This window comes from Mesocricetus auratus, unplaced genomic scaffold, assembly GCF_017639785.1.
Source record: "Mesocricetus auratus isolate SY011 unplaced genomic scaffold, BCM_Maur_2.0 Super-Scaffold_100691, whole genome shotgun sequence".
Classification (NCBI taxonomy): domain Eukaryota; kingdom Metazoa; phylum Chordata; class Mammalia; order Rodentia; family Cricetidae; genus Mesocricetus; species Mesocricetus auratus.
Window position 1 is genome coordinate 17988312 of NW_024429267.1, and position 15385 is coordinate 18003696.

The 15385-nt window shown below is 41.2% G+C and overlaps 1 protein-coding gene across 2 annotated transcripts in view; it reads left to right on the forward strand.

Annotated features, from left to right (window-relative positions):
* Cd109 (CD109 molecule) overlaps positions 1-15385 on the forward strand; it is a 101223-nt gene that overhangs the window by 27837 nt on the left and 58001 nt on the right. For both annotated transcript variants that reach the window (XM_005073758.4, XM_021229342.2), the window contains exon 5: positions 1369-1494. In XM_005073758.4, the coding sequence (XP_005073815.1) occupies positions 1369-1494 (126 nt within the window). The remainder of the gene's footprint in view (positions 1-1368; positions 1495-15385) is intronic.

Below are 15385 nucleotides of genomic sequence, written 5' to 3' on the forward strand. Positions count from 1 at the left end.
GATGCTATCTCAACAGGGAAAATTCATTTCCTCCCTCCCTCTTTTTCAGGAAACACAGTCATGGCTTTTATGACATTTCATACATGTATGTCATTGTATTTTGTTACATTATCCTCCATCATCCTTCCTTTTCCCTCTTCCCCTGGTTCCATCCCCTTCCCTAAAGAGGCTTTCGTGTTATGTGTATGTGACATGAATATACATCTGTGTACAATGACCAAAATGGTATTTGTTCTTCCTTCTCATTTCTTTGCCTTTAGAGTTCTTTCTCCCCCTACATAGTACCATTTCTACATAAACACACACACACACCCTCTATACTGAAATGCAGATTCCATGTATGAGAGAGAATGAGACGTTTGTCTTTGTTAGTCTAGCTTACTTCAGTTAACGCGTTGTCTTCAGTTGTTCCATTTTCCTGCTAGTGGTATGAATGACAGAGCTTCATCCTTTATTGTGCATATATACCACATTTTCTTTATCCATTTAGTCTGGTTCCATATCTTGGCTACTTCGACTAGTGCTCAATACACATGGATGTGCAAGAATGTTGACCTAGATTCTTTCAGATGTGTGCGGGGAGTGGCGGAGCCAGATCATGTGGTAATTCTAGCTTAGTTTCTTGAGGGCCCTCCATTCTGATTTTCATTTGTCACTAGTTTGTATTTTAGCCGGGGGTTTCCTTAAACCACCGATGTTGATTTGCTGCGTGTACACTCTCTGTGTCCTCTGTAGAAGGGACGATGGTGTCAGGAATTCAAAGATGGGTCAGAAACCGCATGGTCTCAGGAGAAGTACCAGGAAAGGAAGACATTTTGATGTGTTTTCCTTAGTGGTACAGATCTGTCATTTTCCTAAAACTCTGTGATATTACTTTTCTCCCTGCTGTGACAAAATGCCTTTTGGGGGCATCTTAGAGAAGGGTGGCTCGTAGTTTGAGGGTGCAGTCCATCATGGCAGGGATTGTGGTGGTGGTGAAATGCAGCTGTTGCTGTGGTGGCAGGAGGCAGCTGGTCACATGAAACCCATGTTCAGGAGGCAGAGGGAGATGAATGCTGCCTGTCTCAGGTTCCCCTTCCCCTCTCCCCTTTGATTCAGTCTGGGTCGCTAGCCCACTTTTAAGATGGGTCTTCTATCTTCAGTTACACCGTCACAGATTCCCGCCAGGGAGTGTTTCCTGGGTGATTCTAAAGTCTAATCCAGTTGACGATAAAGTTTGCCATCACACAATCTTAGTGTCATATTTTGGGGGAATGTTCTGGATTGCCTAGGGGAGGTGGGTACCGCCAGGCATCCTTCCCAAGTAGGATACACTTGTACTTGGGCAGCCTTCCACAATTAACACACATGGTTTGGTTTTTGTTTTAGGATCCGAAGTCTAATTTGATTCAGCAGTGGTTCTCTCAGAAAGGTGATCTCGGAGTCATTTCCAAAACTTTTCAGTTATCCTCTCATCCAATACTTGGTGACTGGTCCATTCAGGTTCAAGTGAATGTGAGTATAAATATATTTTTGGGGAGAACATCAACATTATTTAAATTGTTCATGTGGTGATATTTCTCCTAAGTCGTTCTATGAACAGAAGTAAATTACTCTCAACATCTGGACAATTTAAGTGACTTATTGTTAATTTCCTGTTCTCAATAGGTTGGCCTTCATTACAGACGATGTCCTTTTCCATCATAGTATGTTTGAAGGTTTAAACATTTTGTTATTTTGTTTGAAAACAGAATAAGCATTTGCTTATTAATTGCATGCACTGAGTCTTTTAAGACTGACTACTGAACACAAAGCTTGTCATCTGGCCCATTCTGTGTTTCAGAATAGTGATTAAAATGAGTGGACAGACCTACTTTGTTCTTGCTATAAGAAATTGTGACTTTATAGAATCACATTGACCCCATTCCTCAGGTCTTTCTCCTCGGAGTTCCTGCCTGCCTCCTGTATTTACTTCCCTCCTGTTCACACCTGTGACCTAAGGGCAGGAGCAGGGCAGTGTGCCCTCTGTGCACACCTGTGACCTAGGGCAGGAGCAGGGCAGTGTGCCCTCTGTGCACACCTGTGACCTAGGGCAGGAGCAGTGCAGTGTGCCCTCTGTGCACACCTGTGACCTAAGGGCAGGAGCAGTGCAGTGTGCCCTCTGTGCACACCTGTGACCTAGGGCAGGAGCAGGGCAGTGTGCCCTCTGTGCACACCTGTGACCTAGGGCAGGAGCAGTGCAGTGTGCCCTCCGTTCACACCTGTGACCTAGGGCAGGAGCAGTGCAGTGTGCCCTCCGTGCACACCTGTGACCTAGGGCAGGAGCAGGGCAGTGTGCCCTCTGTGCACACCTGTGACCTAAGGCAGGAGCAGTGCAGTGTGCCCTCTGTTGCTCTCTGCTTCAGCTTCCCTCAGGTGTCCACCAGTTTTTAGTATTAGTGGTCACGCCTCCCCCAAGTTCCCTTCTCTACAATACAGATATTCTTGATTGAAACAAGACTTATTGATAAGAGGATCATCTATGGCAAGTACACAAAATGCAGTTTTTATGACCTCTTAGAATTGTCATTCCATTACTAAGACATTCACAAGAGAGAAACCCACAAGATTGATTTAATTTAGTCTTTTTGGATATTAAGATGTTTACCTTCTTGGATTTTTCTATTTGGTGCTTTTTCTTTTTCTTTATTTTTAAGACAGGGTCTCACTATGTATGCCTATGTCTCTGGGGTGCTGGGATCACAGGCATGTACTATCTAAAAGCAATGTGACCAGGTGGTGGGTCAGTGTGCCTGCCACATACTTAATCTTGGGGTGCTCCTCTGTAAGTTTGGGTGAAGGGGTCATACCTGGTCATTTGTCTGGTCTTTCTGATATGAGTTGAAATAGTCACAGATGTGTTTCATTATTGGCAAAAATTATTAATCAGTTTGTGCTTCAGAAAAGTAAAGGGGTCCTCACCTCCGAGAGGAAGGTTATTCAGTCCTATGTTGCAACTCACATGAGTCTTGATATTACTGAAAGCAGTCAGCCACAAAAGGACAACAGCTGTGTGATATAGAAAGTCACACAAAGTGAAATAGTGGATGCCAGGGAGGGTGGGACAAGGAGGGGGAGTTGATTTGATGGGGTAGTTTCTGTTCTGCAAGAAGAAATTCAGAAATCTGTTGCCAACAATGTGGGTAACAACGCCACAGAACGGCACTCAGAGATGGCTAGATGCCAAATCCATGCCACTGTAATTAAGATAAGTCAGGAATGGATGCTATCTATATGCTGGTCATTGAGTGTATAATGTTTACACTACTCCATAGTTCTTGATAAACAGCTAATATTTAATCAGTTTTTATGTGAATCCTAGAAGAGGTGTGAGATGACGGGTCCCGTGAGGTATATGAAATAGTGCTTGCTTGAAGCAGCGTAATGAAAGAGTCCTGGGGAACTTAGTTGTGGGGGCCGACTTAACGGTAAGAGGTCACTGCCAGGCTCCTATGAGACTTTTTTTCTTTTTAAGACTTATTTATTTATTATGTATATAGTGTTCTGCCTGCGTGTATCCCAGCAAGCCAGAAGAGGGCACCAGATCTCCTTACTGATGGTCGTGAGCCACCTTGTGGCCGGGCATTGAACTCAGGACCTCTTAAAGAGTAGACAGGGCTCTTAAGCCATCTCTCCAGCCCCTCCTATGAGACTCTTACATCTGCTGAATGGCCAGTGGTGTCTGCAGATGTTTATACACCTACCAACTTTAACCTTGTTAATTTAGCTTAGCTTACTGCCTGCATGACATGGTTTTAAAGAATACTGAGGTTCATATATGTAGTTAGTGTTCATAATTCATAAGCATTAAAATAATATCTAAGGATTTAAGGCTGAGATGTTTGCTTATTTTCCTGATTCACAGTTTAGTGTAGTAATAACCAAGACAAAAATCTAGATGTTAGAAAAATAGAAAATTGGAGAAGACACAGAAACTCTTGGACACCATGAGAAATGCTAATCTTCAAGTATTTCTCAGGATAAGCACTGAACTGACACACTATTATAATAAAATAAATATATTTCTATTATAATAAGTACATAATGTAGTAAATTTTATGAAGGTTGTCATCTACTCCTGGGAAAGCACAGACATGATTTATATATATTATATATATTCTCATTTATTCTTCATATATAATCTTGTGACATGGGTGCAGCTATGTCCATTTTCCGATAGGAAGACCACGGCCTCACAAATTAACTTCTCAAGTCTACTGATGCAGGAAAGGAGAGCTGTTTTGACCTCCCATTTGGTCCTCAGTTCAGTCCAGAATCAATGGCAGCTTTCTAGTCCTTATATTGCTTTACCACTCAGGTTATCCACACTAGAGCAATGGGCAGCAATGGTAATCTGCAAATATGTAATGAGCATCTGTGCCAGTCCCTGGACCTGGCACAGTGCTTGCATATGAGTTAACAATTTTTAGATGTCTTTATCTAAATGCATTTTCCCCTTTTCACATTTTAGAAGGTATCATTATCCTTTTCAAGACAAATGCTAAGTGCTTATTGTTGATGAGACGTCAAAATGGAGCGCACAACTAAGAAAAAAACAAAAACGACTCCCCATTAACAAAATCGATGGCCACCAGGGGTCAGTATAGTCAAAGGCATGTTTGAATATCAGCCCTGGCTGTGGCCCACTTCTGGTTTTTGTTTCCTTGACTCCTGCTTTGCATTCAGGGACTTTATATTTTACCACTTACTTTTAGCAGTGATATATGACTATGGATGGAATATACTCATTATTTGAATGCCCCACCATCATATACTACATTTGTAATTTTTTGAGGCAGGGACAATTCTCAGTACAAAATTGGGGAAATTTATTTTGAGGAGAGATATTTGAAGTAGAAAAACTATGAAATAATACCAGCATCACAGTGGAGAGACGCTATCAGAGGTCTCACGTATAGTGGCTGTGGATAACCAGAAAGTGCATTCTGTAGTCACATGTTCCCCCAGGCCAAGAAACACTCTGTGGGCTCCTTGGCATTTACCCGTTTCCAACATCTTTTTTTTTTTTTTTTGGTTTTACAAGACAGGGTTTCTCTGTATTCTTTTGGAGGCTGTCAGTCTAGCCTAGCCTCGAACTCACAGAGATCCGCCTGCCCCTGCCTCCCGAGTGACACCACCGCCCGGCCCGTTTCCAACATCTTACAGGATAAGACAATCAGTCATTTACTGACTGTTAGCCTTTCTAGAAAGACATAAATTTCATTTGGTTGTCATACGTTGCTTTCTTTCTTTTTTTTATTACGTACTTAAAAAAATTAATTCTTTGGGACTTTCACATCAATCATCCCAATCCCATGCATGCGTTGCTTTCATTTTCAGGATTTTGAAGTAATGATGAGTTGTGTGTGTGTGTGTGTGTGTGTGTGTGTGTGTGTTATGCATGCACACACATGTGGGGAGCATCTTCTTCTATTCTCTGTCTTATTTTAATTTTTTTTAAAAAAGTTGAAACTTAACTACTGAGCTCCATTTTTTTGGACAGGATCTGTCCCTGAACCTACAGCTCCTGGTGTCCGCCCCTCAGTTGCAGACGGTGCCACCACACCCAGCTTTTACGTGGTAGCTGGAGATTTGGGCTTTTGTTCTCATGCTCATGCAGCCAGCACCTGGCAACTGAGACACCTCCCCAGCCCCGCTGCTTTTGATGAGTAGCACATCTAGGTCTTTATTCCCATTTCTAGGTCTTTCACGTGTAGTATGAGGGTGATTGTAGGTCTAAGTGAGTTTTCTATGCAAATGTGCCAGTTTTCACATTGCTATGTAACAAGTTACAAAGCAACATAATGTTGGGTTTTAGTGCTGGATCTCACAGACCTTAGATGTGGCTCCTCGTGGGGGCAGACACTGAATGAAGGTTTGAGACTGATGAGGATCACGTTGTTCTAACGAGGTTGGGACAACAACCTCCTATTTTTCAATTGCACCAAATTAAATTAATTTTATGTGGCCATTATTGCACCTTTTAATAAATAATCCTTTTGTTGAATTTTAGTATCATCAGTACTTGCTTTATGCACTGGTGAAGACTTCATCTCTGTCACACGGTTTGAGGGAGACAGGTGGATCACATTCTTACACATTACTTTGTTCCCAAGGTGTCTCAGATTTTAGCCACAAGAATCATGCTTTCAGTTGTGGACTTGAGCCCAGGAGATTCATATTTTGATATACAGGTTACCAGGTTCCCTGTCTTTTATTGCATTTTTAGGGATTAGCTGTCACCTGTCCAGTTGTATAACCTTGGCCACATGAGGCACAATAAAATCCATTTTACTTTTATTTTTAATTAATTTATTTTTACTTTATGTGTATGAGTGTCTTGCCTGCATGTATGTATGTATAACGTGTGCATGCCGGTGTCCCCAGGAGCCAGAAGAGGAATTGGAGTTATAGTTGGTGGTAGCAGGCATGCAGGTGCCAGGAACTGAACCTGCCATTAACCACTGCACCATCTTCCAAACCCTAACTTAAAAATGTTTTATGTGTATGGATGTTTGGCTGCATGCATGTTTGTGTGCCACACACATGCTTAGTGCCCTTGGAGGCCAGAAGAGGGCATCGGATCCCCTGAAACTGGAGTTACAGATGGTTGGGGATTGCTGTGTGGGTTCTAGGATTTCAACCCAGGTCCTCTGGAAGAACAGCCGGTGCTCTTAACTACTGAGCCGTCTCTCCATCCCTGTTAGTATGCCATCCAGCTTATTGGGTTTTATGGAAAGATCCAGGAGAAGAAGGGAGGTAAAGTTGAAGATGTAGAAGAAGTCAGAGGTTAGTGATGCTGTGAATCTCGTGGGGAAACAGAAAGGAGACGCCAGGTGCAGGGAAGTCTATGCTAGACAGCAAGAACGGGGACATGTAAAACAAAATGAATCTTCAAGAAGGGAGACTAAATTGAAATGATAAACATAATTTTGACTGTACAGTGACCCTCCAGTGCTGTCACTGTCTCTTTCTAGTCAGTCTTCTAAAAAGAAAAGCAATTGTCTAATCTCCCTGCTCCATTTCTCCGGTCACTACAGTTTTGGCTTGTAGGTTCCTGCTTTCTTGTTTTTATCATTTGCTACTGAGTACCCATTGGCATTTTGCAAAATTTGCTTTTCAGTTCATTTCATAGTTGGTTTTAGGCAAGTCCACTTGGAGACACAGTCTCAACTTCCTGCTACATGCCAGTGACTCTCAAGTTCGTCTCTTTGAGAAAACCTAGTCCTCTGAATCATCCTTATGATCGTCCCCCACCACATCTGGCTGTCTTCCAGCATTTTCCACTTTACTGGATTATTCCACCCCCCTTTCAGGCTGTGTTAGCTGGTAAGCTTGGTATTCTTGACATCTTATGCTCACGTACAACCCGTATCCAGCTTGCACCAACTTCCGTGGCATCTACTCTTATGTACATTTTAGATGGACTCATCTCTCTTTCTTCCCTGCTCTATACCCCCTTTCAAAGCTGCCATCATTATCAATGTCCCTTAGTCATCTTCTGTGAGTTTACTTATTTCCATACTTGCAACCCGTTCTCTACACAGCAGTAAATGTAATCTAAACAGTGGGTAGGTCATGTTATCTTCCAGCTTAGAACTTCCCAAACACTTCTCATTGCTTGCAGAGTAAGATTCACATTTCACTCTTGCTTACCCAAGGCCTTGCTTGATTCTGCTTCTCCATTGCATCTCCATTTTTCTTCTCTGAAAATTTGATCCATACTATTTGTTATAGTTTGTAACTACACATGATTATATTTGATATCGTCTTTTCACTAGACCAGACTCTTCTTGCAGGGAAGGCACCTCCCACTTCCGTCACACTGCCTGATGCTCGAAAGATCGAATAAATGGATGGATGAAGGGTTCCATTATACTTGCACTCCATCCTGGGTGATTCTGATTCAGTGGCTCCAGGGTGGAAATTGGATATCTCTTATTTATTAAGCCCATTGTAAATGGCTTTGCTCAATTTGGCTTGAAATCCCTAGAGAAATACATCATAACTACAGTTTAGAACTACAGATGTTTGTGCTCTAAACACAGCAAGGAAAGGGTAATGTAAAGGTTAATAAACATTTTCAGTCACTTGGTGAGTCCTTTTATTAACTGTCATTCCTCCAAGTAAGTCAGCATAAATACAGTGACACTTTTATATGATGATGATTTCATTGTGATGCTTTGTTTATGCTTCTTTCTTTCTTTCTTTCTTTCTTTCTTTCTTCCTTCCTTCCTTCCTTCCTTCCTTCCTTCCTTCCTTCCTTCCTTTCTTCTTCTTCTCCCACCCCAGTTTTATGGTAAGAATTGTAAGACCAGGCTTTGTAACCCCTTTACAAGTCCTGCAGAGTGTCTTATGCTCTGCTTTGGAATGTGGATGTAGTTGACATCCATTGTCTTGGGGCAGAAACAAAACCTAGTGTGAAATAGTTCCATTTTAATATCCCTTTATGTACAATTATGTGAAAAATTCAGTGCAATTTTAATCTTTAAGTGGAAAGTAAACACAGGGTCGACTAGATGGCTCAGTGTTGCCAAGCATAACTACTTGACTTTGATCCTTGGAACCACATGGTGGAGGAAGGAACCAAGTCCTGTCTATTGCCCTAGCACTTAGAATACTCCTGATAGTGTCTGGGAACCAACTTTTACAAGTTGTCCTCTGACTTTCATATAGACAGTGGGGGCAGGCAGGGAGGAGGTGAGAGAGAGAAGAGAAGAGAGAGAGAAGAGAGAGAAAACAGAAAGAGGAGAGAGAAAGAGGAGAGAGGAGAGAGAGAAAGAGGAGAGGGAGAGGAGAGAGAGGAGAGAGAAAAGAGGAGAAGAGAAGAGAAAAAGAGAGGAAATAGAAAGAGAGGAGAAGAGAGAGAGAAGAGAGGGGGGAAAGAGGAGAGAGGAGAGAGAGAAAGAGGAGAGAAAAAGAGAGAAAAGAGATAGAGAGGAGAGAGAAGAGAGAGAAAGAGGAGAGAGACGGGGAGAGCTGAAGGACTTCATTATTAGAGAAGAATTCTGGATAACATGAGATGGTTTCAGCAGTTTGTGCGATTCCAATTTGTAGTGTAGTCATAGCATCTTTTTTGTTTTTGTTTTTGTTTTTAAAGAAGGACAGCGAACTAATGTTTTAATCACCTTCAATTGTCTCATGTCCATAACATACACTCCTACAATGTGTTACTTATGCTGGGACAGGAGTTTAAACAGACTACAGAACTTGCTGGGAATATCTCCTGGATCTTTTTTTTCTTCTTCTATTTTTGTATTAGACATTTAGAAGATTTAATCCAAAATCTAAGCAATCTTACTTTTAAAACTGTGAGTGAATGTATGTGCTTTCCATGGGAACACATGAGTCAGTGTTCATCTGGGGAAAGAGGAGCTCAGAGGAAGCAGATGAGCTAAGTGTTCTCTTTACTGGGAAGGGTCTGCATGAAAGACTCATGCAGAGTCAGTCAGCCCTTCTCTCCGGTGCTTGACAGAGTGAATGTGACTTGATTTGTTTAGTTATACTTAGCATAAAAACTCATTTTGGAGTATATTAAATTCCAGTTTTATGAAAATTATTAAAAGAAATTTGCATGTCCCACAAAAGATGAGGTTATGATTGCTTGTTTTTTGTCATTGTTTTTGTTTAGTCAAGCTTAGTTTAGTTTGCTAGAACTAATACGGAATAATTTGGAAATGAATTTAATTAATTCCCTTTTTAGAGTAGAAGTCAGCATGCTGTGACCTGAAGAGTAACTCCATCCTAAAATCTGTTTTATAAATAATGCATTTCTCTCTCTCTCCTCTCTCTCTCCCCCTCTCTCTCTCTCTCTCTCTCTCTCTCTCTCTCTCTCTCTCTCTCTCTCTCTCTCTCTCTCTCTCTCTCCCCCCAGGGTTTCTTTGTGCTGCTTGCCTCTGCCTCCTGTTGGTATAAGGATACGTATTTAGAATGCAATTGGGTATCCTGCTAGTCTAGTAGAGTGGCAGGAGTAGGTTCTCTTCAAAGATCTATGATCTTACTAGCCTTCCATGATTTCCCTCTTGCTAAGTGGGCCTCAAGTCCATTCAGACAGCTGTTGGTTACTGCCAACATATAAGTCGCATGATTGCACTTTTTGGTGTATCTTCCCATCCTGATCACTGTTGTGGTTCATAGGATCACAGCTGGACGGGACTATGGATTTTCCCCGCTTTGGCAATTTGCATAGTTCTTGGGGAGGAGGTTTTTTTCTGGTCAGATCCGGCTTGAATTTCTGGGTCCTGTGCCTGAAGTCTATGATGTCTTCAGCAATAGGGACTCACCTTCAGCCTTTGGGAGACAACCAAGGGCAATAGCAATAACCTGTATTATTTTGGGACTCTCGAACTTTCTTGACCAACAGCTCAAAAATATTTCTCATGCCTGGTGCTGAGCTCTTGTTAGGCGGTCTATGGCTCAAGTGTCATAACTTCATTTAACACACACACACACACACACACACACACACACACACACACACACAAACACAGAGTATTTGTCTTTCTAGGTCTGGGTTACCTCTCTCTTCTCTCTCTCTCTCTCTCTCTCTCTCTCTCTCTCCAGGGTTTCTCTGTGTAAGCCAGGCTGCTCTGGAATAGAATTTGTAGACCAGATTGGCCTTGAACTAAGAGATCTGCTTGCTGCTGCATGAGCCACCACATTTGGCCATATCATCTTTCCTCGATTCATTATTTACCTATGAATTTCATTTTCTTTAAAGATGAATGGTACTCCATAGTGTATACAGTATTTCATTGTTATCCATTCATCAGTTGAAGGACATTTCGATTGTTTCCATTTTCTAGCTGCGGCTGAGCAATTATCTGGGGAATAGGATGTTGAGTCCTTTGGGCATATCACTGGTAGATTTATTTTTAGCTTTTGAGAGTTCTCCATACTGATTTCCAGAGTGGCTGCACCAATGTGAAATCCTACTAATAGTCAATAAAAGCTTCCCATTTCCCACAATTTATAGATTCAATGTAATACCCAAGGTCACCATAACATTCTCTACAGAAATGGAGACCAGAGACATCCTAAAATTCACAGAACCATAAAAGACCCCTGATAGTCAAAGCAATTCTGAACAAAAAGAACAATGCTGGAGGGTTACCATCCCAGACTTCAGGATATATCAGCTGCTTTTTCACTGTGTTGACACTGTTGTAGAGTTGAGACAGAGACCATCTGGCCTCCATGGCTTCAAGTGTTTAGTGTCTGATCCTTTACAAAAAAAATGTGGATCCCTGTGCTTGACCATCAGAAGTACTTGTATACACATTTTTTTTTGTGATTATATATGGCACAAAAGGCTACTCATTGTCAAAGTTGTTATCAACTTTAGCTATTTCAGTATTTTCTACCATTTTCCCTTTGTTACAGGGCCTCACTATGTAACCCAGACTGGCCTGGAATTCTTTTATAGCCTGGGTCTATTTTAAACGTATGCTTCCCTCACCCCAGTTATGAGATTTCAGTTGTTTGTCACTTGGCTCTCTTCTACCATTTTGAATATATATTTCATAAAAATGTTTTACAAAAATAACTGAACTCATTGAAAAAAATTGATCTAGCTTCTTGACTACTCAACATTGCACAATTCATTTGTTTCCCAGATCCTTTGGTCAGTAAAATAATTTATTCCTTGATTCGCATTTTGCTGACATCACTCAGTTATGAGATGATTTCTCAGTTTGCCGTCACAATTACAGGGATAATGAAAGGAGGGACTTGGCTTCTTTTTCTTCAGCTTCCTTTTGATGATGGCTTCTTCCTCTATGTGGCATTGTTTCTCTGGAAACTGAGAACACTCCATGGTTCCTTTTCTGTCATTTGCCTCTTCAAGGCAGCCTGACTCTTTATAGAAGAAAGCTTTTTTTAAAAGAGCTACTGTCTGATTAACTGAGGCTCCTTGAGTACTGTAGCAACTGGCCTGGGGACAAGAGTCAATCAACGAGGTCGTCACTCATTTATACATGCATTCATTCAAAAGCATGCTGAGCTAGCTGCTGTGTCCCAAGGACTTCACAGTTTCTTAAAGAGGGTGGAGCAGAGGAAATGATTATTCCAATTGTGTTAAACAGGATGCAGGATAATGTGGGAGAGAGGGGGTGTGCTGAATGGCTTGAGGAGGCTACTAGGAAAATGCTCCATCCAGATACACAAATCCAGGACATTTGGGAGGACACGACAGCAAGTGGATTTGAACCTGAATCTCTCATCTGAAATTTGGGCTAGAGATAATGATTTAGGAGTCATTAGTGTAGAAGCAGCAGAAAAAAAATTCCCTGGACTGATATGTCTTTACAGAGCTTCATGTGTTGTTTTTCATGTGTTGTTTAATGTTTGCTGTATATGACTAACTCAGCAGAGAGCATCTCATTCCCCATGCTTACTAACTTTTAAAAATTTGAACCCTTAAAGATTTATTTGTTTATTTATGTATAAAACGCCCTGCCACCATGTAGGCATGTGTACCATGTGCATGTCTGGTGCCCTTGGAGGTCAGTAGAGGACTGGATTCCCTGGAACTGGTGTTAACAGATGGTTGTGACCCACCATGTGGGTGCTGGAAATTGAATCCAGGTCTGCTGAGCCATCTCCTCTCCCCTTTGTGGTTATTTGTGTTGGCCTCAGTAGCAAAGCAAACTATTTCGAAGATTAGAATTGTTTATCAGCAAATCAGGCAACATAGATAAATTACTGAAAATAGACTAGTTGAATCCTATTCAGAGTGCCCCTCTTGTAGCAAGCCACCAGTCAACCGTTCTGTGTGTGTCAGACGACAATTAAACAAGCGACTCTTCCCATGATTGGACATGTTTGCCAAGACCATCATAATTCCTGATGAGACAGAGTGTAAATAAACATAGAACCTTCCTAGAGTCTGGCTTTGTCTGTACCCTACGGTGTTTGAGCTTGTAGTTAAAGGTGGAGGTTATTGTCCTGCCAGGTCCCACAACCACTTCAGCCCCAAATAAACACACAAGTGCTATACTAATTATAAAACTGTTAGCCGGTGGCTAGGGCTCCTTACTGACTAGCTCTCTCTCTTAATTATTAACCCATAATTATTAATCTATGTATTTCCACATGGCCTTATCTTACCAGAGAACACATCCTATCTTCCCAGTCTCTACGTGGCGTCTTCTTCCTTGAGGCCTCTGTCTACCTCCTCCCCAAGAATTCTCCTAGTCCCGCCTAGCTTCCTGCTTCTATTGGTCAATTAGTGCTTTATTCATCAACCAATAAGAGAAACATATTTACAGAAGGATATCTCCCATCATGTGGTCATTTATACTTTTTGTCATCATTGTTGTTTTGGGACAGAGTTTCTCTGTGGGTCAGGCTGGCCTCGAACTCAGCAATCTGCTTGTCTCTTCCTCCTGAGCACTGGGACTAAAGGTGTGCACCATTATGCCTGGCTCATTTCTACTCTTTAAAACTGGGTAGCTCTCTATTGCTTGAGATTGTGGTCATTTCTTTTTTATACCAGGTAGGACTCTGAATGTAGATTTGTACCAATTGTACTGTGATCTTAGAGTCATATAGTATAGGGAATTTGTGGTGGCAGTGGAGGTAATTTCTGAAAAATGCAGTTATTTCTAGTTATCCACTGCTACCTAACTAAGCCCTAATAAACTCATTATGACCTCGTGTGGGACAGTTTTGGGGCTGTTGCTGCTGTCTCAATTTAATTTTATATCTTCTTGAAAAAGTCAGGCAACAATTGCCTTCTTGATTTGGTTTTTGAAGATGACACAGTATAGTGACTCAGATACATGAGGCTTATAATATTCCTATATATGACCTGCAAACAATTGAAATGGAATCACCAGTATGGAGATTTTTTTGGGGGGAGGGAGTTTCAAGACAGGGTTTCTCTATGGCTTTGGAGGCTGTCCTGGAACTTGCAGACCAGTCTGGTCTTGAACTCAAAGAGATCTACCTGCCCCCACCTCCCAATTGCTGGGATTAAAGGCATGCACCATCACTGCCTCAGCAATATGGAGATTCTTAAGGCTGATCCAAATAACACATTTATTTAGGATATACATATATCCTAAATATATATATATAAAATAAATAAATATATTTATATATTTTAAAAGGTTTATTTCAAATTATGTCATTATGCAAGCACCTGCATGTGTAGGGGGGTGTGCATGTGTGTGGATGTGCATGTGTGTGTGCAGGTGCCCACATAGGCTAGAAGAGAGCATCAGAGGTGGAGTTGGAGTTACAGAAGATTGTGAGCCACCTGATTGTAGCTACCAGAAACCAAACTTGAGTCCTTTGGAAAAGCAGCAAATGCTCTTAAACACCAAGCCATCTCTCCAGCTCCCCATCTCCTATTTAGTATAACCTTTAAATGATGATATTTAAAACAAACTTTGAATAACTCTATTTCTTTCAGTACTGGCGATTAAGCCCTGATACTGATATGTGCATGTTAAATGTTCTGCCACTGATTGCCATTCCATCCCAGACCTAGACAGCTATTTTGTCAGTGTATAAAGATTTGTTTTATATTTTGAAGTGAATTGTATCTTTTCTTTAAGGTTAAGTAATATGAACCAGGAATGGTGCCTACGGGAGGCTGAGGCAGGAGGATTACCATTAATTTCAGCTTAGCATGGACCACATAGCTGGTCCAGGCTGTCCTAGACTACAGAGAGAGAGAGGGAGGGAGAGAGAGAGAGAGAGAGAGAGAGAGAGAGAGAGAGAGAGAGAGAGAGAGGGAGGGAGGGAGAGAGAGAGAGGGAGGGAGAGAGAGAGGAGAGAGGAGAGAGAGATAGAGAGAGAGAGACAGAGAGAGAAAGGAGAGACAGAGAGAAAGGAGAGACAGAGATACAGAGAGACAGAGAGAGACCATGCCTCAAAAAATTCTTGAAATAGATGCTTTAGATTAATTGTGATTTCCAGGAAAGGGACTATTTTGTCATTGCAGCTTTGTTTGCTACGATAAACATAGAAGATCTGGCTTAGACTTTAGGTTCACAGTGAAATCACTTAGCTATTTTACAGTGGTTTTGTTATCTAGATTTCAAAGTTAGTATTATAAGTTAGAAAATGATATAATAGGAGACCTGTTTTCTTGTGAATCTTGGAAAAGAGATTAATTAATGATATCTATTACAGTAGGGTAGGGTGTATTGATTTACATGTTATAGTGGAAAATAATTCAAGGAGTTAGAAGGTGGAACATGTTGGTTTATGATATCTTTGTCTCCTTGATTATTTGTAAACATTTTAATTATGAATAATTTCTTTTTTCCCGTGTTTTTGTAAATATCCAAACAAACTTGAAGTCATTTTCTGTTAATTTGATATATATTATCATGGCTTTATAAATTTATGAACTCTT